Source organism: Magallana gigas, chromosome 8 (genome assembly GCF_963853765.1).
Source record: "Magallana gigas chromosome 8, xbMagGiga1.1, whole genome shotgun sequence".
Lineage (NCBI taxonomy): Eukaryota > Metazoa > Mollusca > Bivalvia > Ostreida > Ostreidae > Magallana > Magallana gigas.
Window position 1 is genome coordinate 26,740,972 of NC_088860.1, and position 26,446 is coordinate 26,767,417.

The 26,446-nt window shown below is 32.4% G+C and overlaps 3 protein-coding genes across 4 annotated transcripts in view; 2 read left to right on the forward strand and 1 right to left on the reverse strand.

The window, feature by feature from the left end:
• The window catches only part of LOC105333731 (F-box/WD repeat-containing protein 4), a 116,066-nt gene that overhangs the window by 54,498 nt on the left and 35,122 nt on the right, over window positions 1-26,446 (reverse strand). The window lies entirely within an intron of this gene.
• Window positions 1,311-18,032, forward strand: LOC136270802 (uncharacterized). The gene is made up of 20 exons (XM_066069514.1): window positions 1,311-1,525; window positions 1,790-1,866; window positions 1,972-2,035; window positions 2,652-2,864; window positions 4,107-4,221; window positions 5,876-5,984; window positions 6,195-6,373; window positions 6,657-6,769; window positions 7,352-7,507; window positions 10,845-11,025; window positions 11,172-11,362; window positions 11,555-11,755; window positions 11,976-12,090; window positions 12,358-13,008; window positions 13,151-13,286; window positions 13,391-13,573; window positions 13,694-15,862; window positions 15,956-16,126; window positions 16,499-16,914; window positions 17,261-18,032. The coding sequence occupies exons 1-17, from the start codon at window positions 1,349-1,351 to the stop codon at window positions 15,519-15,521; spliced, it is 4,689 nt and encodes a 1,562-aa protein (XP_065925586.1). The 5' UTR covers window positions 1,311-1,348; the 3' UTR covers window positions 15,522-15,862; window positions 15,956-16,126; window positions 16,499-16,914; window positions 17,261-18,032.
• The window catches only part of LOC105328884 (uncharacterized), a 73,838-nt gene continuing 69,578 nt past the window's right edge, over window positions 22,187-26,446 (forward strand). The window contains exons 1-9 of one of the 2 annotated variants that reach the window (XM_066068525.1): window positions 22,187-22,318; window positions 23,211-23,381; window positions 23,543-23,656; window positions 24,771-24,881; window positions 25,143-25,304; window positions 25,404-25,514; window positions 25,650-25,763; window positions 25,957-26,174; window positions 26,313-26,402. In XM_066068525.1, the coding sequence (XP_065924597.1) occupies window positions 22,222-22,318; window positions 23,211-23,381; window positions 23,543-23,656; window positions 24,771-24,881; window positions 25,143-25,304; window positions 25,404-25,514; window positions 25,650-25,763; window positions 25,957-26,174; window positions 26,313-26,402 (1,188 nt within the window). In that variant the 5' untranslated portion in view covers window positions 22,187-22,221. The remainder of the gene's footprint in view (window positions 22,319-23,210; window positions 23,382-23,542; window positions 23,657-24,770; window positions 24,882-25,142; window positions 25,305-25,403; window positions 25,515-25,649; window positions 25,764-25,956; window positions 26,175-26,312; window positions 26,403-26,446) is intronic. The other variant, XM_066068526.1, reaches the window with a different exon arrangement.

Sequence of the window (26,446 nt, forward strand, 5' to 3'; positions counted from 1 at the left end):
GATGGAGTTATTCAAGATCACACATTCACTGCCGAAACAAAAAGTTCACTGCACGAAAGAGATTTACCATTGTTAAAGCAAGAAGACCAGGTATAATTGTACAATGAAATGTTGCTTAACACTAAATTCAGAATGCAGTAATAATAATCCGCTGTTATCATTATAAAAAAAAGTTGAATTTATTTTAGCTTACTTAAGCTGAACGCTTAAAAGGGCGTATTTGATTGTTTAAAAATATTTCCGGCGTCTGTCATTGTCATATATTTTCTTGTTCAGATTTTCATCTTCTCCAAAATTAATTTAATCTAAGAAGTATTTTATTCAAGTATATAGATACATTGAAATGGATTGAACAGCAGACATAATGCCTATTTATGTTCTCTCCAAAATTAGTGAACGCTACCTGGAATCAAACCGATATCTTTTGATTTATTTTATATATTTTCTTTTCAAATAAAAGATAAAATGTGCCGTAACCCCATGCATGCCGGGAAACTGCAGTATGAGAGGTTCTCCTCGGGAAAGCAACGTTATCACAGCAAAGGGCCAGGTATGACATACGATATTATGTGAATTACTTCCCCTTAATACTTTTTGATGACTATCAATTTTGATGCAACTTTAAAATTAAGGTAGCATGAATAATGATGAATTAATCTTTAACATGGCAGGTGGCTAGCGAGGCCCGGATCACGGTGGGTGAGAGCTCAGGCCCCGCCTACATCAATGTCACCAGCACAGTCCCCCTACATCTGTTCTGTGAACAAAGTCACCGAGATAACATCGAACTATGTAACGCACATGTCTCCATCGAACTAGTGAGAGGTTTCATATACTTTCTACACTTAATTTCTTTTTTTTTGATGCAGTCAAATTTTTTTTTAAAAGATTGCATACTTTGAATTATTTCATCAATTATTCAAATTTGCGTTTACAAAGTGTGAGCGTTGGTCGTTAGTTTGCCTGGTAAATCAGAAAGGGTTTCTGATCTGCTCCATTATTAGAACCATTTTAACAAGACCTTGGACTTTCAGTAGGACGAAACTATCTATTTGATGCTCAAAACAAGTTAAAAATGACGCTGGTTTCAAATAAAATACATACTGATTGCGTAGTCTAAGCTCAAAAGCCAGACAAATCTTGTTGATTTCAAATGGCCGAGTGGCCTTCGATGAAATAGACAGGCCTACATCACATTGCTGTTTGACACCAACTACCCAAAGTCCAAGCTCTTGTTAATATGGTTCTAAGTTTCATTGGATAAAATAAAAAATATGTTTTGTACCTTTCAGAACGAGAAATAACCTGCGGTCGATTTCATGTCCCCGTCAGTCAAGCAGTGTTTGGTATGTTCAGTCCGCACTCCAAGCCTTGCACGTACCAAATGACGATGAACACGTGGTCATCTGGAGTGTTGATTCCGGTAAAGGCAGCACTCGATGGCATAAAGGACAGAAACCAATACAGAAATATACGAGTTCTTTTTACCGCTTCAAATGTCACAAAATTAATCTCAACCGTGAAGGTAAGATCTTACTGTTGGACAATACAACCTCTCCGGTTACTGAGCCTAAATTAAATTGCTTATCGTGAGCACAATTCAAAAGATATAATTGCAAAGAATGTTTTAAAATTATTTCTTCTAAATTAAGTGATACGTACCTTTATGTCTTAATACACACGTTTCCAGCTGAAAACCTTTAAATGATATCACCATAGTTCGACATGTGCCGCCTACATTTTTTAGTTAATATTTTAATTAAGTAAAATACTTTTTGTTGTACACTAGCTGACTGTAGTGGATGACGATAGGGTAGCAACATGTTCATCGATAAACGACCCTCACATGACAACATTTGATAAAAGGTACATCTATACTCAGACTTTTTCCATTAAATTATAATGTCTTTTTGTGACTTTTACGTGTTGCCTTCATCTTTGTATATAAATCTTAATGACGTTGGTTTGTAGATACTATGACAACTACTTGGAGGGCGAATTTATTTTGTACAAACACAAAACTCTGCCCTATGAGGTATGGTTATGAATTAGTTCATATAAAAAAAAAATCGAAAGAGAAGAACGATCTTTAAAGCTACTGCAATCAAGTTTTACGAGATTATGTATTGGTTACAGAATTTGAAAATATTCTAATCCAAGTTTTTACAAATATCACTTGAGTAAATTCTTAAGTTGTACAATTATTATAATCCAATTTCATTACAATTTAGAAGATTAAGACAATAAGTAAATTAAGACAATTTATTTTTTGAAAAGTAGAAACGAACTTTTCAAGGCCATGATACATGTAGGTATAAGCTATTGACAGATGGCGGTTTGCAGAGAAATTGCTGCCTATTTCAATGAAATATTTGTGCAATTACAATACCATGTTATTGTGTAATGAGTAGCAAACGTTAAATTTTAATAGCAATAACTTTTAAAATCCCTAGTATAATAGAGAGGAGGTTCAGATTTGCACATGTATGGACACCTACATGTATGAATCAACAGTTATTGTAAGGCCTTCAAAGACTTTCCCAAATACCCAGTTTTCATGGAAAAAAATTCTATATCCAATTTAAAAAAGAAAAAATATCCAATGAAATAAAATTGGAGATAGAATTTTTTTAAACATACGTTTGTTTTAGGTGCGAACCTATTACCGTAGATGTAACTTAAGGGCCGCATGCAATTGTGCAGTTGCGGTAAAGTCCGGTAATGACGTCATCCTAGTAGATGTTTGCGGACCGTCAAGAGGGGCATCGACGAAAAGAACTATTTTTACCATAAAGATGTATTTGAATGGAGAACTCACCCCGGGAACTGAGGTTATTTCACATGACGGAGGAAAAACACTCGAGGTTGTTTCATCTATCTGAAAACTATAGTTCATGATCATTTAAAGCGCGGAATTGGCAGCCTTATTTTGACACCTTAGATTTTCAAGTCTTGTTTTAAGGTCAGACGACACGTTCCCCAATTTTATTTAATTTTTTCCAGGAATTTGTTGATTGTTTACTACTATTTTGACAAGCTTTCTTGCAAAAAACTAGAGTCCCTTACCAGGCATTTCTGCAAAATACTAGAGTATGCAATTTCCTATATAATCTTCTTGAAAATACACTTGAATTGCTGTTATAAAAATAAATCCATAATCTCGGCCGGGGCGGTGCTTTGAACTCACGACCTCTAGAACCTATACGCTTCTTGCAGTGAGCGGCTGCGGTTCTAACCACTCGGCCATCTAGTCACATAACCACATCAAATTAAATTTTAATCATTTAAAAAATAATTATAAAATTCATATTTTTTATTGAAACTCTTTATTACGAGGAGATACAAAAAAGATTCTCGAGTCGTTTGACCTTAATGCACATGGTGTACATATTGACTGCAGGGAACCCGATATGTGAGTCCCATCTAATTAGTAGTGTTCCGTCCAACAACATTATCAAAAACATTGTTCATGTAGTATTTTTATTCTGTTGATCCAAACTGGCTTGAATTTACCTAAATAGTGAATATTGGTAAAGGGTGGTAATTTGCTTCGATTAAAGACTTTGTCAAAGATCAAGGTCATAGCAGATAAATGTTATAAAAAAACAACCTTATTTACATTTCCATATCTTAATATCTTGATCAGACTTTACCAAAATACTGTTTTCTCGTAAGAGATGCCTTGACCCAAAATTTTAAGGTCAATGGTAAAAAATAAGATTTTCTCCCTTGGCCTCAACTGCCTTTATAATACACTTAACTATTGTTTTTCAAAACGCATTAGCCATACAGGTTTTCAGTTAGTTAGACTTCTTAACCACTGTTAATGGCAAATCAAAGTCTTTTAGATTGTTTTTTACGCTAGCGTTAAAACTGGATTCTTTAAATGGTCACCTTTATAAAAATGTTTAACTATTATCTATACTACTATATTAAAAAATAGACTCGAATTTTTGAGCTTTAATACCGATAAATCGGAAGAGTACTGTCTTTTGTTTTATATATTTTAAACATAACTGGTACTTGATCTATTTTGTAAATGCCCGATATGATATGCAATGTCAACCCGTGTACGCACAGGTCAAAGTCTAGTTTGATTTAACTAGGTTGTACTACCAAACGGAGCAAGGACCGTTATAATGACTGGAACGATGACCAGAAAACAACGTTTCCTGAATGTTAAAGTAGTGGCCTCCACGTTTGATTTCAATCAAACAGAAGGTAAGTGGTCTTTGTCTTCTAGCGGATGTCATGGGATGTAAAGATCACGAGAATTTTGAAAGACAATGTTTGAATGAAGAAATGAATATATTTAAAGTAGTCCGAGTATCGCACTACGTCATAATACAGATTTTACAATATTGGTTCGACTTTTACACAGCGTTTTTGATACCCGATATTGATTTTGCTCTACATCGCTGTTGTAATCAATGGCAATAATAAGCAATTAGAACGGTAATATATGCATTCTATGAGAGATAGAAATGATTCATGTTGAGAAACTCGATTCTGTTAAAGTAAAAAACGAAGTTTCTGATTAACCAGGATCTCAGGTATGCTTATATCTTCTTTGTTTTGACCCCCCCCCCCAATTTTTCTTTTTCTCTTACTAAAACCGGTTTAAATTTAGAGACAGAAGCTATTTCGAATTTAATCAATCGTCAATTAATTAATGTTTAAATGAAATCTAATATTGTTGACAGATCTAGGCAGAAAACTGTACCAAAATGTGACTTTTACGGATTTTTTCGTCAGGGTCTACTTGGTTTAGAGCTTATAGCGTGAAAAGTAATCCGTCAACGTATAATTTATTTTACCAAATCTTTTTTCTAAGATGTCAGTCTATAGAATAAACACCATGTATTTAAGTTTGAGTCCATAAAATAGTAAAAAAAATTACCAAACGCGACACTAGCATTGCATTTTATGTATTCTATTTTGATACATCAGGTCCATAAAGCGTACTCACTTACAAAAATTTGCGCCAAATTATTGATGAGATATGGCTTAAATATTTATACTCTATTTTGTATGTTCAGTTCTAATTTTCCCAAAATTGGTAATTATTTTTATGAAAAACGGACGTCTGGCAAATTTCATAATTGTCAATAATTTTCGCAAGGGGGTACACCCGTCTGAGAGGTGATAACAAACAAACTAGCATGTAAACATACATATTTTCTTTTAAATATGTATTGCTAGAATGTATATTTATCATTTAAAGCTAAGCTTTTAATGATTGAGCCTATTAAATACCGAGTATAGGACTACCTTAAAATAGATAAACCATTGATAGAAGTAACGAATATAATGTCATCACTTGTTGTTTATTCATCCGATTCTATTTGCGACAAATTTTTCCTTCACATTATTAACGTGTTTTGACAATATAGTAACAGTTTAAAAAGTAATTCCGACAAAACTTAAGTTATACTTCAAAAAAAGGAGGTCGATAAGAATATTATTAAAGATCAATTGCAAGGAAACACAAACTTTTGAAAAATGTTTGAGACCAGTTAAAGACATTTGAACCATTGTGACCTACAACGTATGACAAAATAAATGATCTTTCTCTCTAATACACGTAAATAGAAGAATCTGTGATAGATTTCTGACCGGAAACTTCTATGATATCATATTCCAGCAATATGCCTTAACCGTGGCATGAAGTCGGCTTGGAGTTTTTGGCATTATTTTCCTCAAGTTTTGATAATTATTTTCTCATAATAAGAAGTTAAACTCAGCTTTCTTTATTGTAGTGTCTATACATTAGAAACTTCCAAGAGAGAGTAATATAACAAATTTTGAGAAACAAGAAAACCAATATTAGGGGTAAAGTTAATGAAATACAGGGACAAATTAATCTATTGTTTAGGACTTTGTGGGACATTTGATGGAAACAGAAATAACGATTTGATGAAAAGGGATGGCGATCTGTACACAAGAGGAGGCAAACAGCCGAACGAGTTCTCCTTGTCTTGGAGGTAAATGATGCTTTTAACAAAAGATATCAGCATTGATTTAAAACAACTTGTTTAACAATAAAAATTCTTGTAAATAAAACTGGGTAATTTTGTAAAAAATAACCAAAAAACAAACAAACTGATAAACAAAAAGAAAGTTGGCGCTTTTCCATTTTAAGTTGTTTTTTTTTAAATTTCACTGTTTTCAACACTTTTTCCGAATTTATCAAGGGTTTCTGAGGAGGAGTCGTTATTTAGAGGTGATTGCAGGACATCAACTTCCAGCATCGCTGAAAAGGGCATTTATTGCGATTGTATGGAGAGACAAACTGCTGTTTGTCAGCAAGGATTAGATGTGATGAGATGTGCTGAGATTCAGAAGAGGAAAGGACTTTTAAATGGACAAAAAGGTCTGAATTAAACTCCAGCTAAGTATTATAATAAAAAGGGATTGAAAATTGACAAAGTTGTCCCGTTAAAGTCTACATAATTATTTAGTGTTTCATAATACAAAAAAGACAATTTTCTAAATGCGTATACATACACTTGAACTATCGTTTATGCACTTTTTATGGGGTTTGACGGCTATGTGAAAATGGTACTGCCTGGAACCCAGGTACTGTTTTCAATTTGAAGCAATTTCCCCCTAGTTTTGATAACTAACTACTTATAAAAACTTTTTTTCTCTCTTAGGAGTCAAACTTATTACGCAAGACTTGATACAAGATGCCGAGTCCCCTCCACTTCGATGTGTGTCACCTCGGAAGACAGACTCATTTGAGTTTGACCCAAAGCATATGCCACCGGTATTAATTGTACACATACACTCAAAAAATATTTTTCGTCATAACACAACAATGTTGAGGTATACCTATCCTTCTTTAAAACCATGAATAAGTTTTGCAATTAAATCTTATGGTAATTACCTGAGCTGATAAAAAATTGAAAATGAAATAAAATTTGATTTTAGCGTGTGTCAATCAACTGTATCTTTTACATAACCTGTCTATTTTTTCAAGATCCATAATATATTTAAGTAATGACTATATAGGGTGGGAATTATTTTTGTCTGTTTATTTTTTTTTAATTATCAACAATTATTTTGACCAGTATTGATTATTACAAATAAATCATTAATTTAAAAATATTTGTAATATGAAATTGCACCCTTTATCTGTATGTGCTATGCTTATAAATGCTTAAGGATAACTTGATGATAAACAGTGACACCAAAAAAAACCAAACTTAAACATGACACTGGTGTCCATGAAACATGACTGAAACTTTTTGATAAGAATATATATGTTTTTTGAACATACATCAATAGCATAGTTTTCGCTTGTATGATCAAGAGTCAACCTGCCTTTATTTTCTATTCCAAATTATAGGACCCAATATGGCCTACCCCAAAAAATATCACAGAGAACATGGCAAAGAAAACTTGTGAAGATTTTTTGGGAAGTGACAAAGCAGGAGCATTATGTACGAAACTGCCAGGATTAGATCTAAATCCTATACTGCAAGGCTGTATTACTGACATACAGGCGAGTGGTTATTTCACTTTTTTAGCAATCATATGGTATCAACATACTGTTATGATTCCGTTTTCAACGTAAAATTCTGATTTTTTTTACATTGATAGTACATGAATATTTTACAGTGATATTTAAGTTTGAAGATTACGAAGTTCATTAGAGTTTCATCACCTTTAAATTTTTTTTAATAGTTTTATCCGTTTAACTGTTGTGTAAATTTAAATTCAATATGTAAACAACATATCTAAACTAAAATATTGATATGTTGCAAATATCTTTCATGCTGAGGGAGCAAACACAGATACACAGTCTGAGATAGCAACGACTGCTCCCCAGTCTAATATCAAATAAATTAAGGTATCCGATCCACTTTAGGACAAAATTTTTCCAACCTTGAATATTCATCATGTATTTAATACTTTGATACTTAAATAAAGCATTTAAGAGTAGAAAAAGATTTACCGAGAGAAATTTTCAAAAAAATTATTAACTAAGCAGTAATTAATTAATGAAGATTGCGTTAAGGTCTATGGAGACAAGCACATTTTTTAAGATAAAAAAATAATTACTAGGAATATCAAAAAATGCTTTGGTGAAAAGATGTATTTTATCAATAGAAATACAAACACTAATAAAAAAAAATTTTATACCGTGTATATTTTTTTAGAATTAATTTTCATAGAATAAAACCAAAGGGGGACAACTCTTCAAAAAAAGGAAAAGGTCATTAATTAGCACACATTCTACTCATACATATTAATACTTAAATAGGAAAATTATGTCCAAGTATACTGAGTATTAAGCCCATACATATCTGTTATGCACCTAGATTCATTGAATCTGAGGCTATTATGGATCGGATACCTTAAATGTCTTTTCTGCTTTCCATATATAAAGGCAATCTTTACAGAAATTACTAGTTATCACAATCCCCTTTTTTGATCTTATCAAACAAAGAATTAAAGGCTACTTGAAGTTGAAAGTATTTGTATTTAAATGTCCATTTTATCATCATTTATGGATCGTTAGAGTATCATTTCTAAAGCAAGATAACGTTGGTCAAAGAAGGATATATGCCCTTATTTTTTTATACGAATTTTTTGTATTTTTTACGAAAAAGTAGAAAATCTGTTTTGTTTGCAAGTAATGCATTGCTGAGTTTAAAATTTGATGTCAATACATGCATAATATAAATATCTAATAAAGTATGTCCAGTAATGTCAAAAAGACGTTTTATTTTTTTTAATTAAAAAAAAAAAATTTATGAAAATAAAGAACTTTTTGATAATATTTTTCAAACCTATGGATAAAATTTTCTAAAGAAACGTATTCTATAGAAAGGAAATGCAAGGCAATCATCTTTAAAAAGAAATCAAATTGAATCAAATTGGCGAAATTTTAGAGATATGGCAAATTTTCAAAATTGACCCACACCCGATCGAAATTAAACTAATCCCGACTTGAATGATAGAAATTTTAAATATATAACAATTTCACCCCAAAACTAGGATGTTTGGTTGTAATATGGCTTGTAAATTAGGAGAACAATTAAAAATCCAATTGATTTCTTTTCTGCACATGAAAAAATACTGTTGATTTTTCATTTTTTGCAATTTAGATCGGGATCAGTTTATCTCTTATCGGGATCGGCCAAATTTTGAAAATTAGCAATATTTCTAAAATTTCGTCAATTTGATTCAATTTCTTTATAAAGAGTGATTGCCTTATATTCTTTCTCCATAATACACGTATCTTTAAAAAAATTTATCCGTAGGTTTGAAAAGTATGAACAAAAGATGTTTTTTATTTTCATAAACAATTTTATATGAAAAAATTTTCTTGCAACCAAAACAGATTTTCCACCTTTTCGTAAAAAATGCCAAAAAAATGTATAAAAAATTAAGGGCATATATCCTTCTTTGAACATCATTTTGCGTTAGAAATTATACTCTAACGATCTATAAAATAACATTTTGGTGTAGCATTCCACCTTAAACTGTAATCGGAAAAATACAGTTTAGGAACTGAAAATGTCTATAACGTTTTAATTAAAGGTTCAAATCCACTCAAAATGGAAACGTTTGTAATTTATTATGTGTCCTCTCGACATATGCAAAAAAATAATTAGCACTTTAGGTAAAAAAAAAATGGTGTATATACACGACTGCATTTGTATGAATTTATCAGTTTTCATTGAATTCCGCGATTTCAACTAAAATGCTCTATAAATTGATATAGATTATTGTCACTTCACTTTACATTACTTAATCTGTGTAAAAACAAAATTTAAAAGCAAGAAATATTGGTTTTAAAACCGATTATGGTAAAATACTCCGGAAAGCTCCTAATGACGTAATGCGACAATCAAATGGCCTGAACAGTTACAATGATTATTATAATATTATACTAGACTTTGATCAGTGCGTGCACGGGTTGAGTTGACAATGCATATGATATCGGACATTTACAAAATAGATACATCAACACACCGTATCGATGACATTTACATAACCAAGCTTTAAGCTTACACTAATGCGATTAATTTCACTTCACTCTGCTTAGTGAAAATAATCTGTGTCTCGGGACAGGCCTTCACCACAGTTAAAATGCCTCCCATTTACCCGTAATGTAGCAAAACATTGCCGTGAGAATCGCTCCAAAACGATTATGGAGAAAATTAATGAAGCTGCATTGAAAATAACAGTCAAATTATTCATAACAAACCATTTTGAGGCTGTAAGTAACTTTCATCTAAAAATTTAATTCTATCATTGAAGAATTCAACACTTTTTCACCAACGTTTTTTACTCGCTTCGAATTTACATACCATGTTGACATTCGGAACTCTCATATTAAATGCACTGAGTTAGAGTTATCTCCCGTATTTTCTTTGATGAACAGAATATATTGCATGTTTCCAATAATGAAAATTTACACGTATTTGTATTATCGTTTCGGAGTTTATCCATGCAAATGTGATATTGCGGAAGCATAAACTAATAAAGAGCCTCCCGTTATTTAGCGTGAATGTAATGCGCATGCGCAAGATTGTAAAATCCAAAAAAATCAGATGATTTCTGGATTTTAAAAAGGAGCTTTTGTTGATTATTAATTAGCGAAGCTTGATTGATAAAAAATAAAAACAAATTGGTAATCTTCAAGTACCGATGATGTTTAAAATATAGAAAACAAAAGACAGTACTTTTCCGATTTATCGGTATTAAAGCCCAAAAATTCGAGTCTATTATTTTAATATAGAAGTATAGATTAAAACAAGTGTAAATGAACTATTTGAGCTTTGTCTTTGAACTCGTTTTCATCTAGCAATTTTCTTGTTCTTTAAAAGCTTACGGACAGTACTGATTGGGCGAAGGAAAGCCTTGTCAATTTGCTACGAGAATGTATTACCATAGTGGAGACGGACACAGACCAGTGGAGCAATGAGACAGGGGAGGCTGGTCCACCACCGGGTATTACCAACCTCATCTGTCCAAACAACTGCCAGGGCAACGGAAACTGTACTGAAGGTGAGGAGAGAGAGAGAGAGAGAGAGAGAGAGAGAGAGAGAGAGAGAGAGATTAACTGTAATCGTATCGTTATCGTGTAAAGGAAATGCGCGGCGTTTCATTGTTGTATTTAAAAAAGTCTTTTTTTAATGAACTCCTATTATCAGGACTTTGTCAGTGCTTTCATCCCTGGATTGGAGACGATTGCTCCGTCAACAGTACTGTGCCACCAGAGCTTGATCAAGTTGGCGATGGAGAGCCGTGTGACGCTGTTTGTTCAGAGTGTCTCTCTGTCAGATTATACGGCGAGAACTTTGTTGATGTTGAAAATCTTACATGCCACTATAAAGTACTGAATGTAGGTATTATTTGAAATCGTTTAAATCAAGCAATTCAAAATTTTGTATACGCCTAAAAATTGAGTTACTTCTTAATCATTTGTAAGAGCTTTACTTTTATATTAAATATTCATATGGAAATAGCTTATAATTAGGTAAAAATATGTTGGTCTCCGTTCAATTTTAAACCTTATTTTGTCATTTTTTTTCAGCTGAGACTGGATCCTATTTCAGATGTTAAAACAATAAAGGCGGCGTATCTTAACAGTGAAATAGTCAAGTGCACTCTTCCAGATGTAGCATTGTATGAAATTGCAGTCAGCAACGACGGAAAAATAACCAGTGAATACAAACAATACATTGTTTTTAACAGTAACTGTCACCAATGCAACAGTTCTTGGTGTACAACAAGGGTATGCATAGGCTAATTATGAAATATTGTTTCTTCTGAAATTAGAAATAAAAGGAACGAGCTATTTTAATTTGTTATAAACATAATTCGTAACATGCATTATAAGATCAATTGATAAATACAATTTTATTGGTGTAATTTTGAATTCATCATTAGCACGTTTCTCTTTTTCTCTTCTTGTACTTGTTTGCCCCATTGAAATTACTAGTGCATTCCTTTAGAATAATATCTGCAAAATTAATGGTGAGTGTCTGGACCATGGATTTGTGAATCCCAGGAACCAATTGGAAGTTTGCAACGTTACACTTTCTAAAATTCAGTGGTCTACTTTAAATGGTTAGTTAATGGAAAAACAAAAAAAACAAGTCTTTGATATAAACAATGATACCTGAAATAATGATTTTGCTGTAAAACACACCTTTCTCATTTAACCTTTCTCATTTATTAAGTTTTTCTCATGTGTTTTTTTTTTATTCTCGTCCAATTATTATAAACAACTTCATTTAAAGATACATTACAATATTTTTAAGAAATGACATTGATAAATTTTATCCATGTGGTAAACAATACATTTTATCTTGGTCTACTTTACATGATTTGCAGTTAAAGACATTCCAAAGAAGAGTTACGATTTTCAAGATATTTCTGGTCCCTTTGTTTTGACGAAGGATTCCAAAGTTTTAGTTGGGGGGACTGGTTATCCAGCAATAACAACTGGTTCTTCAGGAGGGAAAGCTCTCATGCTGGATGGAAACCAGTACCTGTCAATGGGTGATTTAGTAAAAACAAGTACTTGTTTCGGTGATGCAGAAAAAAATCCACTTGGTATAACTATAAACCTTGATGTCAGACTAACAAGAAGCGCAAGCACCTGTTTTGTTTTCAGTACTGGCGGAGAAGAAGTTTCTCATTACGGATACGCTATTTGGCTCGAGAATGACAGTCTATATGCCAGAGCTAGCAACAGTAGGCACGAATGGTCTGTTTCCATATCCAGCGTTCAGATGGATGAATTTATTCGTATACAGATGATGTGGAGTCTGCAAAGTGGAATACTTTTAAGCATCGATAACAACACAAAAGTATCAAGCAAGAAATGCATTTCAAGACCAGTCTCACATTACACCACTATTGAAGAATTTGTACTTGGAGGATCTTCAAAAAAAGACAAAAACTGCAAACTTGCCATAGAACGTCTTACCACTGTGTGTGCTTCTTGTGAAATTGTTAACAGAAGAGATCTATGTTTTATAGGTCAGTAACAAATTCCTTTCTTAAAATTCAAACATATATTTTTTTTAGGAGTTTGGTCTTTAAATGTTAAAGTAATAATTTGAAGTAAAAATGGACGTTCAGCACTGAAGATCATTTACATGTTGTACTCATTTTCTTTCAGAGCGAATCCCTCCGGTACCAAGTAACTCGTGCATAAGATCTTCGGCATCGACTGCATTAGAAGCTGCAGTCATCTCTACATCTGTTCTTTCCGGAATTTCATTTTCCATCATTTGTTGCATATGTTTTATTTTCGGGTAGGGTAAAACATATATATTCATACAAAAATATTTACACCAACTAAAGATTAAATTTTTATTTGAGAACATTAATTCAGCGACAGATATTCTTATGATTACAGATGCAAACGACGGCGCAAGAAGAAGAAGTGGTACAATCATCTGATATCAGCTGAGCAGAGCAAAGGTGATTGGAAAACGAAGTCTAAAAAAGCTGTACTAAATCCTGTATTCTTAGACGATTCCGGAACCTCCGCATACAGACATCACTGGACTGGAGAAAACCCTGCCTGGAGGATGTACAGGTACGTGTAAACACGAGGACAAACATTGTTTGATTTTAAAAATGAGAATTATAATTTCAAAATGATTAATTAAGATGTAAACATCGATGAAAACCCTTTTAAAATATTTATTATATCTAGGTACGAAGGGCATAACCAAGCCATTCCGCATGAAAGAGAAATAACAAATCGTGACGTCAAACAAACCCATGACACAGACATTCCATTTTACCAGGAAACAACTACAGGTAAAGTTGTACAAGGGTTTTCTGATGAAACAAGTGGAAGATCGTTTGCTCGCACCACTCATAAAATCAGAACAGATCACATAGAAAAGACTAATTATAGAAGAAAAACTAGTTTTTCAGCGAATGACGAACATGGAAACCAATTTATTGATGGACCTTTGGTCAATGAAGCAGTACGTATGTCAGCTCCAGAACATGAAACAAGCTTTTCTTTGTACCAAATATCAGAAAAGGAAAACCATAAAGAGTCGGCAGACTATAAACTCCATAGACATGAAACGTTTACGGATAGAAGTCAAGCAATGATCAACACGAGATATGCAGAAAATCAAAGTCATGAGAAAACGATCAAAACAGTAAATACTAGCTTATCGAAAAATGATCAGTCAAATGAAAGCCGATACCTTTGTTCATACTGTATGAGTCATGATGAATTACATGGAGTAATGCTTAAAAGCCGTAACACAAATGAGAAAAATTATTTTAAAGACAGCAGCTGTCAAACAGAAGCTTATTACTTACACTCAAGAGAAACGCAGAATGATATTACTGATAACAATAAAGACAAATTAACTTGCATGAAACAAAGCCATATCTCTGGATATCAAAGAGATGATGAAACGAATGTTTTGTCCTCTACCAAATCATGCTTAGCTGTTTCGACCAGCCAAGCAACAACAAGTGAGCACCAAGATGTAGTATACGGTGTCGAGGATAACCCAAGGCAAGTGGTGTTGGGTAGCATGGGTCATGCCATAGCTGAGGAAAGAGAAACAACACAATCAAGAACGCTTAGTGCGGCAAAAGAAGAAATTGCGGAGCTTTCCCCAAAAATCAATCCAACAGAGTCAAGCATTGAATTGCATAGTCTAGACAACGCGGTGTACTTATCAGAGAAAAACAAAGATAAAAAGAGATTGAGCCTTGAAGAACAAGAAAAAATGATTTGGTTGCAAAACGAATATGAAGAGAATGAAATGAGTTCATTGACTACAAGATTAGACCAACCACATGCGAAATATTCTAATGAGGCGACAGGAATACAGAGAAAGGAAAGCAGTGATGAATCATATGAAATAATAACGGAGTGGATTCCAGAAAACAAAATGAAAATTTATACAACATCGCACGGCCTGTCGGAAAATTATGGCGTTTTAAACCCTAAGGCATCAGAAAATGGAAGTGGCTACTCTCGACAAGGCCTTTTTGTTAGTAAGACCAGTGGAAAGGTTGTCGCAGAGAAAATTGATGAAAAATCCGACAATGCTGTTGGAAAAATACTTAAGTCTGAGAAGGAGATTGATCTTGGAAGTAACGTTCAGGATAAAGAAATGATTTCAACGGACTCTGCGAAAGGGTTTATCATCCAATATGCAAATGATAATGAAACACAACCGAGTTTTAAATCATATACAGCAGGCGAAACGATGAGAGACGGGGGTGAAGTTCATCATGCAAGACTATTAAGGCATTCAAAGAGCGAACAACAAAGCCGGGTAAATGCTTATCAAATGAATGAACAGAAGGTTTTCGCAGAAAATAAAAAGTTGTGTCAACATTGTGGTGAAGTCATGAATACTGCAGATGTTATACCACTAGTTTCAGGGTCAGCTCGAAATCCTATTCAAGCTAAGCCGGACACATCAACCATTGTAGAGTCTAGCAAGAGCACTGAAATGGAAATGAAACCAGAATGTCAAAACATCTATGTTATCAGGTGATCAGCTGCTGAGATAGTCGAAGAGAAACCAGAAAAACATTTTCATAGAACACTCTCTCGAAAATCAGGGGAAACGAGCGACGACTTTCTTGAATATGAATATAGCAGAGTCAACCATCGCTCTGATGAACAAAAACAAAAATTTACTGCTGGTGTTCAGACACCTGAGATGAGACCAGTGGTCAAATCTTTCCAAAACGGGGATATCAAATATGATGTTTCCCAAATAGGAACTCGAAAAACAACATTGCAAAGGTATGATGTGAATACAGCTGAGAAAGTGGATTCTTCGGTAGATGATGAAAGCCTCGTCCATTACAAGCCGGATGGAATTATGTACAGGTATTTTATGTTTGGTAAATGCTCTTACTATTATGAGTTTTTTTGGGGGGAAGTTTTGTAAGAACATATTCATGCTTTTGTTCTTTTGTTTAGATACAGACCATGCGGATCAAAAGAATATGTGTCGGATAGCTATAGTTTTGTTTCTGGATCTAAAGTTAAGGAGCCACTCCAAGGAGAGTCGGTCACCACATCTCAGAACAGGACAACAGTGGTTTTAAAAGAAGAGATTCCTGCTAATGAAAGGACAAAAAAAGTTTACAGGTATTTTATCCTAAGCAATAACGATATAGAGGGCAGCTGATTGATTGATATATTGATTATTGAATAATATTGCATTCCAGACAAATCAATTAGTAAAGAAGTAATATCATACATGTATCAAGGAACAAATAAAATAGTAACCATCATCATTTAATTATAGAAAACGCGACAAGTAGTTACTATTCATGCCAAAGCATTACTAATAGATAAAATTATAAAATTTATTGACCGAGAATTCTTGCGATTGTAACATCTAAGAAAATTTAATGTATAATAATTAAAATTAGTGTTACAATGTTTGAAACAGACTACGACACTGGTAGCTGAACTATTTAGATAATTATTAGTTTTGTTACCTTGCAATTTTTTCAGGTCTTACACAGAAACGTCAAATGCAGCAGAAGTAGAAAAGGATGCCATCACTACATACAAGTCATGGGAAGTTAACAAGAAAGCTGGTGATTAACATTACTAAACGCCGTTAATATCATCAAGGTTTTGGTTATTTTTTTTAAAGTTTACTAAGCTTTGCTTATCCAAAATTCTCGAGTTCAAACCATGTAATCGTTAAAGTTGGTACATTGTATATAATATCAGTCTTATGCGATATGCACTTTATCCAATTATTCTATCTATATAATCGAAAAGTATTATTTAAACTTTTATAAGTAGGTTAAATCATTATGTATTCATGTATGTACATGTTTAAAGTTACAAGTTTATAATTTTGTGATTGAACATGTTTTTGGTTTGTGGACAATCTCTGAAAAAAATTCTTTTCCTTTAAGGTGGCTCACTACACCTTTAAGTATTTTCTCAAATCAGCAGAAAATTACTTGATTATGATAGATAATATAATGGATAAGAAGTATTTAAGTCAAATAGGCAAACAAAAGTGCAATTTTGGATGAAAAATAACATTTTCGAAAAATTAATTCAGTAAACATGAACAAAAGCTCCAGGCGGATTTGAACTCATGATCTGCGGTTTAGAAGCCCAGTACTTTAACCACTGAGCTACGAAGATATACAACCGAATCGAACGATATAAACAGTTTAACAAAACATTTAAATCGCCATCTTGTGATGTAGTGTCTTAAAAAGTATAAGTCTGGGTGTAGTGAAGTACCTTAAGTTTTACTATGAATGTGTTACGAACAAAGCAACGTCCTGAACAAACTTTTTTGTGTTAATTTCTAATGCCTCCTGCCTCCATAAAGTATCAAGATTTGTTTCAGCATTGTGTAATGTTAATTAAATATCATTGGAAACTCTATGTTTTCTGAAATGTCCTTAATTAAATAAAGAAGAAGGCGAGACATATGCCTATATGAAGAGGGATAAGATACTGCAAAGTTAAAATATCAACAAGTCTGATAAATTATCTTTAAATAAATAAAAAGAGCATCGGTTTGTTACACTTTATGTATGTTAAATATTTAGAATAGGTTGATTTACAGTGGCGAAAACCCTCCAAATCCTCAAAATCAAAACCTCCAAATAGTGGCATTTTAGAACCTCAGTACCTTTCCTTATATAGAATGGGTCTGAACTCCATATTTTTGTCATTGTTTAAATGAGGTTTAATGGTAATCAAACCGATTTCAATCAACGAAAACGTTGAGAGATGACCTACTTACTTTTAAAATGTCATTTTGTGCCCCAACAATTGAACGTTTTAGAAAAGTAAAGTCTGTAAATTCGAGGCCAAAGTCCCATATAACATTCAAACAACACACTTTGTTGTGACCGAAGTGACTCAGTAGTAAGAGCAAAATTAGTCTAGAATTAGTTAAAATAGTCTAAACTGAATGTAGGTATAAATTTTTCTTTAAAATGTTTTAACAGTATATTACGACTAAACCAAATAGGCATTTGCTGTATCCTATCCTCCCCTTCTTCTTTTCCAGCTGGTATTTGAATTTTATTCCTTTATATCTACTATTAAATTGTAATAAAATATCATTCATTACAAATTTGTTTTGTTATATTTAATTTGTCATTTATTTAGAGCAAAAAATGGGCGCTCTTTAGAAAAATGACGATACAGATTCTTAATTAGACTTTTTCAGTAAGGGTTTATTTTTGATATTTTATGTTTATTCATTAATTGTGCGATGGTCGAAAAGTTTATACAGTTAATTTTTGTGTAAATTTAGGAATGATTTGTTAATGAAAATTACCGAAACAATGCTCAGAATAAATAAAAACATGTAAATCATCGTCAATTAATTGTAGCAATTTTTTAGAATTTAGATCTTAACATAATTCTTAATTGGAAAGAGCTCCCGTTTTTAAGACATTTTATACACAGTAAGGAATACAGTTACCTGATTATAATCATATGTCTTGGTAAACTCGTCTTAAATTAATTATCGGCGGGGGGGGGGGGGGTAACAATATGTTGGAAATGATGAATATAAATGTACATGTATGAAGTCATCATAGACCCATACAAGACCAAAACAAATGAAATGAAAAACCCAAAACAAGATAACCAAATTTTACATATACATACTAGAATATGATAAAAATAAAATCATAAGTAATAACATTATTCTGTATATTATCTATGTTCATAGAGGCAAATTCTCAATAAAAGTATAAAAATTATTCTTCCTAAGAAAATCCCAAGAATATAATTGCAATGATAACAAAACTGTTGAGGGATTTCCATATCGTCATATATTTGTACTGGCCATGGAGATACAATAGTATGATGGAGTGTCCAATTAATAATACATGCATGGCTTTATAGTAATATTTCATCTGCCTAAATAAGGCAATGCCCAAGTCATATTATTAACTAAAATAAATAATTCCTAAATTTCTTCAGTAAACTACCCAATCACCCACTCTGTCGTATCAGATGGACTAAGTCGGCCTCAAAATAAAGTTTACGTGGGATTTGCTTTGGAAACTATATACATTTGTACATGTATATGACATTAAAGAACCGACTTGATAATTTTATTAATATCAGGCTGTCCAAGGGGATTGTGAATAAAGATAAAGGAATGGATAAAATGTTTGATTTTTTTTTATTTTTCTATCAAAGATCCATGTTAGAAACTCATTTCTATTTTATGATTTAATAAGTTTCTCAATTCTATTTCTCATCAATATTGAAGAGAAAAAAAGGAAACATTAATCAAGTTTAATAAGACACTGTTTCATTTCTTTACTGAGCTGAGATTAGTTTGTTTTTTACTGGGAATCATAAAGGATGGTATAAAGTATAGATTAGTCCGATGAAAACAGACATCGAAACTTGTAGTCTTAGTTTGAAGTAAGTCAGGAGAAAGATTTGTCAATTATATTCATTACAAGTAATAATAGCTTTCCAAAAAGCATGCCTGACTAAACAAAATTATTCAATTGAAGCATGTGTGTATCAATTAGGGTATCTTATTAGAAATGAATTTTAATTTTCGCTGCTGATCATAAATTTATAAACGGAACGTGCAAATTTAAGACGAAATGTCAGTCTTTTCTTTGATCTAGAACATGTACATACATGTATATATCACTTGAAATTCTTTTATTTTATTAATTCAATTTTTTTTTTAGGAATGTACACATATCATATAAGTGCATGTAAGCTTGAAAGCTGGAAAGTAAACAGTCGTTTTTTTTAAAATTGTATTTGTTATATTAAGATGCAAAATCAACCGAAAGGCATTTTTAAACCTTTCCAACCATATGAAATATGAAACGGTTATACAAACACGTATTGTTTTTGAATGTGTGTAGGCAGCTTCATCAAAATCATCTTGACAAGCAATTAAAAAAGGGTGAATTCTCAAATTCATGAAAAAAACACCCGAACTGTAATTTCAATTCAATTAGAATTCCTTATATGCAGTTCCATTTATTGCATGCTCCTACAAAGGGGGGGGGGCAAATCCATTTTTTTTTCATTTATCATATAAAGTTAAGAAAAGTGCCAGCTGCCAAAAAAGTTGGGAGGAGGAATCAGCCACCCCCCTCACCCCAACCCTCGATTCTACGTGCCTGTGATGTAAACACATGGTGTGCTCGGGGATATTCGCATGATTCCAACGGACACGTCAACTAATCGGTAAACAAAAACTATGAATGAGACATTATGGCGCGAAATCCTGCTATAACCGTTCACGCAACGAATGAACTCGTCCATTGGCAAGGGGGTCAGATTAATTTTTTGACATTTGTTTTGTAACAGCTACAAACATGTATATCATACATGTTTTGAAAGAAATCTAACGAATTAAGAAACACACTTGATAAGTAATTGTTAAATGTAGTAATGTACATTTAGTAAGACACGCAAGTTATGATCCCTTTTCAAGATTAATGAAATCGCCCAACTGAACAAAAATCGGGTCACATCCCGCTTCGGCGATTTAGTTCCTCAAGTAAACATTCCAGCTGTATCCAAACTGATGACTCCCTTGTAATAATGATAATCTAACACCAATTATTACTTACATTGTACCGTAATATACAATATGTTACAACTTATTGCGATGACCCCCTCCCCCTTTTTCAGTCTTCAATAATAGTCGAATGCTGATCTATTTTAAATCAGGATTACACACGTGCACTGAATGGTGAACGTCCCTTTTAACTTGAAAACTCTTGCTCGCTGTTGTTATTACATGCCATATAACATTTTTATCAGTTGTGAATTTAAATGCTGACATCTTAAACATGCATCGGTTAATTTTTTTTTGTGAAATATCATGATATTGCTTGTCCCATTGTCTGCACTATTTTGGAGAATGCAACTTTTAAACCTTAGATATGCCCGATGTCAGGCAATAAACCCTCTTGGATTACAACAGGGTAATATTTTTGGAAAGGATGTTTGATGATTGGTTCTAATGCTGAGTAAAATCTACATGAAAGAATCATTTACCTGAAAGAAATATAGGCTATCATATCATCGGAATGTGTGAATAAATAAAACGCATTTTAATGCAACACCTCGCACGTTTTTGCAGTTAAAATTATATTATAGATTTCTTTTTGTGACAAATCCTCTTGCTTATGTAAAATGGTTTAAAGTTCAAGCACATTCTGTATCATAAATTTTGAACTACAATTTACATGCAAACATTTGAAAGGTGAAGCTATTTCAAAGCTTCTATCATTTATTTGATTTGTCAGGTCTAAACAATCTTTCGCAAAAACCAAAATAGGGACTAATGTATCTTTGAAGTATTGGTGACAAAACGTATTCTTTTCAGTCGATGTTCTATTTTTTCTAACTTATCATGACAAACTCTCATCAAAAATTCTTACGCCCGCTACTTTTGAAATCAAATACCATTACATCCATTACTATTAGATTCTGACTTGACCTAAATATCAAACTTACATCGCATGCTAACTAGATATTATGTAACGTTAATTTGCAATTTTGTTTTGTATCACTTTATATTGAAAAAGGGATATCATGCAAAGACCAAAACTAAAATGAAATGTAAAATGAATGTCAAGAAATAAAGAAAACTTTCTTTTAAAAGAAATTGCAAATATAAGTAGACTTTCTGAAAGTCAAAATTTGGAATTATATCACATAAAAGATGAAAGAAGTATATATACACGCAATATGTGTATTTTGTAGCCTAAAAGATGGAATTTCTATCATGGAAAAATGTTTTTTTTAAACTATTTAATATGGTTTGATATGAAATATTAATAGGGTCCATTCTATTTAGCTAGTAAACGATGAATCTCTCTCTCTCTCTCTCTCTCTCTCTCTCTCTCATAGTAAAGGTAATTATGCCCAATAATTTGTGAGTTGACATGTATATATAAAATGCGATTGCTAAAGCGTGTTTATTCACAAAATATCATATATATTACATTACTAAATGTCACTTTCTGTGCGTTTGTTCTGTTCTGGATTGCGTGATTTTTTATGTCAACGATAGACTGTTGTATCTCCAAACATCTGGACTGTGGAGTTTTTTCAGTCATTTTGAAATTTGAACCAAATTGAAGCATTTTTAATCTCATTTCAAAAAGCTTTAAAAGGAAAAACTTGATCTTTATTGCATTTCCAAAAAATTTCATTCAAAAGATTGGTAGGACAACTCTACCAATAGTATGAGGAAAATGTCCGTGTGTTTAACAGCTCAAATTCTCAAGGCTTTATGGTTTTTCATACCCCTCTTGTTAAATTTGAATTATGTTCTGGGTCAAGGTAAGCATTGATTGTCCATAATTAGTCGTATTTTTATTAATGACGTATGATTGTATAAAATAATTCCAAGTGTAGGAAAGCATATGGATAGAAAATAAACCAACATTACACAAGAAACTGTTCTGAACTGTGTTTTTTTTTAATATCAGACGTTTTTATTTGATTTAATAATTCTTTGTAACAAGTACCAATTAATTCATATGTGTGTTATAATTTGTTCACATGTATATACAATTTTAATGTATTTTAACTGCCTTATTTTCGCACCATTTGAACATTTTCAATTAAAGAGCAAGCTTAATCTTGAGCTTTCAGAAAAAAACAGAGTTTATTACAAGAAAAAATGTAATGCTATTATTATCTCATTTATTTTTGTATACATTATTTTGTAGTTGAGACTCTTTTAAAACTTGTTTTCCTGTAATACCAAACTTATTTTAGTAAATAACACCGAAAAGAAGATCTATATCTAATAAGTTATATTTCTTATGACAAAAAATCTTTCATATTTTTCCGGGGGATTAAATCCAAATCAATGATTTCTGGTTGTATCATGGGTATTCTTGTTCAATAGTGAACTCGCTGTGCGAGTTATTTTAATAATCAAAATTCTAACTGATTAAAATTAATATTTACTGGGAATATACGAGGCTATTGCTTTCAAATGTGTAACCGAAAATACTCATGCTATTCCATACATATGTGAATACTTGCTGATAAATACTTAAGAATTTCTTGTACCACTTTTTCTAATGTCAACATACCTTTAAAAAAACCTGTATAACACTGAATAGTGCAACTCATTATCAAAGATATAATTTTCTAAAAAGTTTTATACCACTTTACATAATAAAATATCGTTTCATTTGCTCGTTTATTGTAAAATTCTTAGAACACCGGGTGATGACACAGTCGTGTGATGGCGACTGGGTCCGGTATGGGGACAGCTGTTACCGATATTATACGTCACAGATGGCATGGATCTACGCCTTCAAGACGTGCCAGTCAGACAATGGATTCCTAACAGACATTGAAAACGCAGACGAGCAAGCCTTTCTGCAAAGTAAAACATAAATTGTATTATATATAAATACGGATGAGAAATGTAAAGATGTATATATTAAAAAATATTTTTCAAATTTCGAAAACAAAATATCTGGAATAAAATGAGTCGGACCAATTATGCATCATTTTTATACTGATATTTTTTATGTTTATTTGTAGATTTAACGAGCAGGGCAAAATTTTGGTTAAGCGCGTCAGATTCTGTGGGTGACTGGTTTAAATGGATGTGGTATGGCGGTATTCACCCCTGGGGATATACCAACTGGGACACCGGTCAGTAATTGTTTGTGACTATTTAACACAAGTGGCACGACTTTGTTAATGATTTAAGGTTAATCATTTAGTGTAACTTTTGTTGAAGCTGTAATTTTGAAAGAACAATGCGGTAATTGCTTACAATAGCAATCTTATAAATGCGCTGTATGAGAAAAGTTTATTCATTGGAGGTAAACAATATAGATTTATGAAATGAAATTCAGATTAAAAAAAAGAAATATTTGGATTGTTTTTAGTTTACGCGTCTATTGCGCAAGCATTTCTTCATTTCATGCCAAACATTGTTTACTCGTATATTTTTCTGTATATTTTGTATTTTTTTTAATAAAAATTTAAAAATAAATACTGGTTTACAGCGCAATTTGTTCTTTCCTTAATAATGTCGAATTGAGTAAAAATTCTTGAACATGAGGTGGTAAATGTTTTTAATCGTTTGGCTAAAAAACGTAAGGTATGTAAATTTATAATGAAATGAAAAAAGTATATAGAATTATTCTGATTGGCAAAAGACGGGAAAATGATAGCAATGACATTTTTGTATCTATTTAAAAGATATAAAAAATATCTATAGGAATATGTAATTAATTATCTAGTAAATACATCAGGTATCTTTGAGATTTTGAAATAAAGTAGACAGCGAACATCAAATGTGCGTTACAATTCTTAGAATATCCCGACTTAATCAAGATTTCTATCTAATGATATTAAAGTATGAATTATGAAACCTGTGCCTCCTTCGTATTTACTGCATCCGATTCCCCTGCATTTATCACTCATTCCCGACTATTGTTTCATGATTTGTTGAATGACATAACACCATATATACATGTACCGTAGTACAGTATATATATAGTAATTTTAAAAAATTTAACTGGGCACTTGTTATCATTTACGGATCCTTCATGTGGATGCATTAAAAGCTCATACGGCTCTTGTTTGAATGAATCAGTTATTGTTATAAACTGTCTTTTTACTATTAGCGTTCACCTTTTAAATTACATTTCAAAGCTTTGAACCTTAAGATTAAAATTATTCCAAAGTTTCTATTGCAATGTGATTTTAAGTGAAATTTTGTGAATTAACTGATTCTTGAGCTGACTTATTTAAACAGGTCAACCTGATAACTCTGGGGGTAATGAGGACTGTGCTGTAGTCAAAGAAAACGGAAAATGGGAGGATTTGGACTGTAGCTCGACTTTGCCATTTGTCTGTAAAAGAAAAGGTAAGTTGTGGGTACTATGGTAAGACAATCATGTACATAACACTATTACTGTGCCAGATAATTCTTATGATGCAAAGGTTGCGTTTTGCACCTGTCTAATGAGCAGTGTCCGCAAAATTCATTAATGCGCATTTGAAGTACATTGCTTTAAGAGTATTTTGTGGTTTCTCGCCTGACAGGTGAGATATTTATTTAAGGAATTTATAAATTGAAAGAAAAACAATTTAAAATAAAAATTGTTAATTGGTACATATATTTTAGTTACGATATCTTTTTGCGATTCAACATGGAAAAAGAAAGATGGAGGATGCTTCAAAGTATTTCCTGATTTCAAGAACTGGCTAGACGCTCAAAGAACTTGTCAATCAAATTCAGCCACACTTGCTAATATCGATAGCATTTCTAAACAAAATTATGTGTTTGGTAAGATTTATTTTAAATCCCCGTTTGATTTCTAATAAGAATATCAAAGGGCATTTTATCCCGGCATAACAATTCCTTTCAAGCCTACATTTTACACAGGTTTATTTCGTGTTTGGTTGATTTGGATTGGTGGGTTTTACTCACCGACGGAAGACGTTTGGGCATGGGCTGGAACGAACCTACCATGGGAATATCAGTATTGGGGCCCAGGTATTGTATGAGCATCATACCTTCGCTATTCTACAGATTTAGAAAAGCATAGGTGAATGTTAACAGGCCCTATAATGTTCATGTCTCTGTCTTTCTCTCCCCTGACGTTTTATTGTATGATTTCATATTGTCAAGGTCAGCCAAATAACGGTAGATTACAGAACTGCCTTGGGCTTGCTCCATCTACTGGATTCTGGGACGATGGAAAATGCGATGGCCACTACATACAATATATATGTGAAAGGAAGAGTAGGTGGTCTACTTTCATTTCCTACGGAAATAGAATTGAGGAATTGATTGGATTTTACAAGACATCACATATTTCTTATAAAATAATAACTAATGCCATAATTGTCTAATAAGAATATGCTTTGTCAGCATTAAAACTAAAAAGTGTGCTATTTTGTTTATACATATCATGGCTCATTTTATACTCTTGTAGCGTTTTATCTTACCGAAGATCCTGTTTTGACATTGGCAGTGGAGGCTTCTAGCAATGAAACGAGACTCATCTGTGCTTTTATTTTCAACATTTCGGATGTCGATTTCTCTGTGGAATGGTATCTGAATGATAAAGTTATTAAAGAAGACACACTTAATAATAAAACAGAGGGCTTATTACTGGAAAAAGATATTACATTGTTAAAGCAAGGAGATCAGGTACAGTCATGTCTCTTTACACAAATGCAGGCCTGAGGTACATGTTTAAGTTTTCCATTCAGATATTTAAAAAGTTCATCTATAAATAAGAAAGAAAAATTATACTTACGATAATATTTACTTGATTTACATCTAAAGATGAAGTGTGTTGTTACTCCGTGCATGCCAGGAAACTGCAGTTTGAGAGGTTCTTCACGAGAAAGCAATGTTATATCTGCAAAGATTCAGGTATGGTAAAATGCATTGATCTGTATAAACAGTATATCTACATA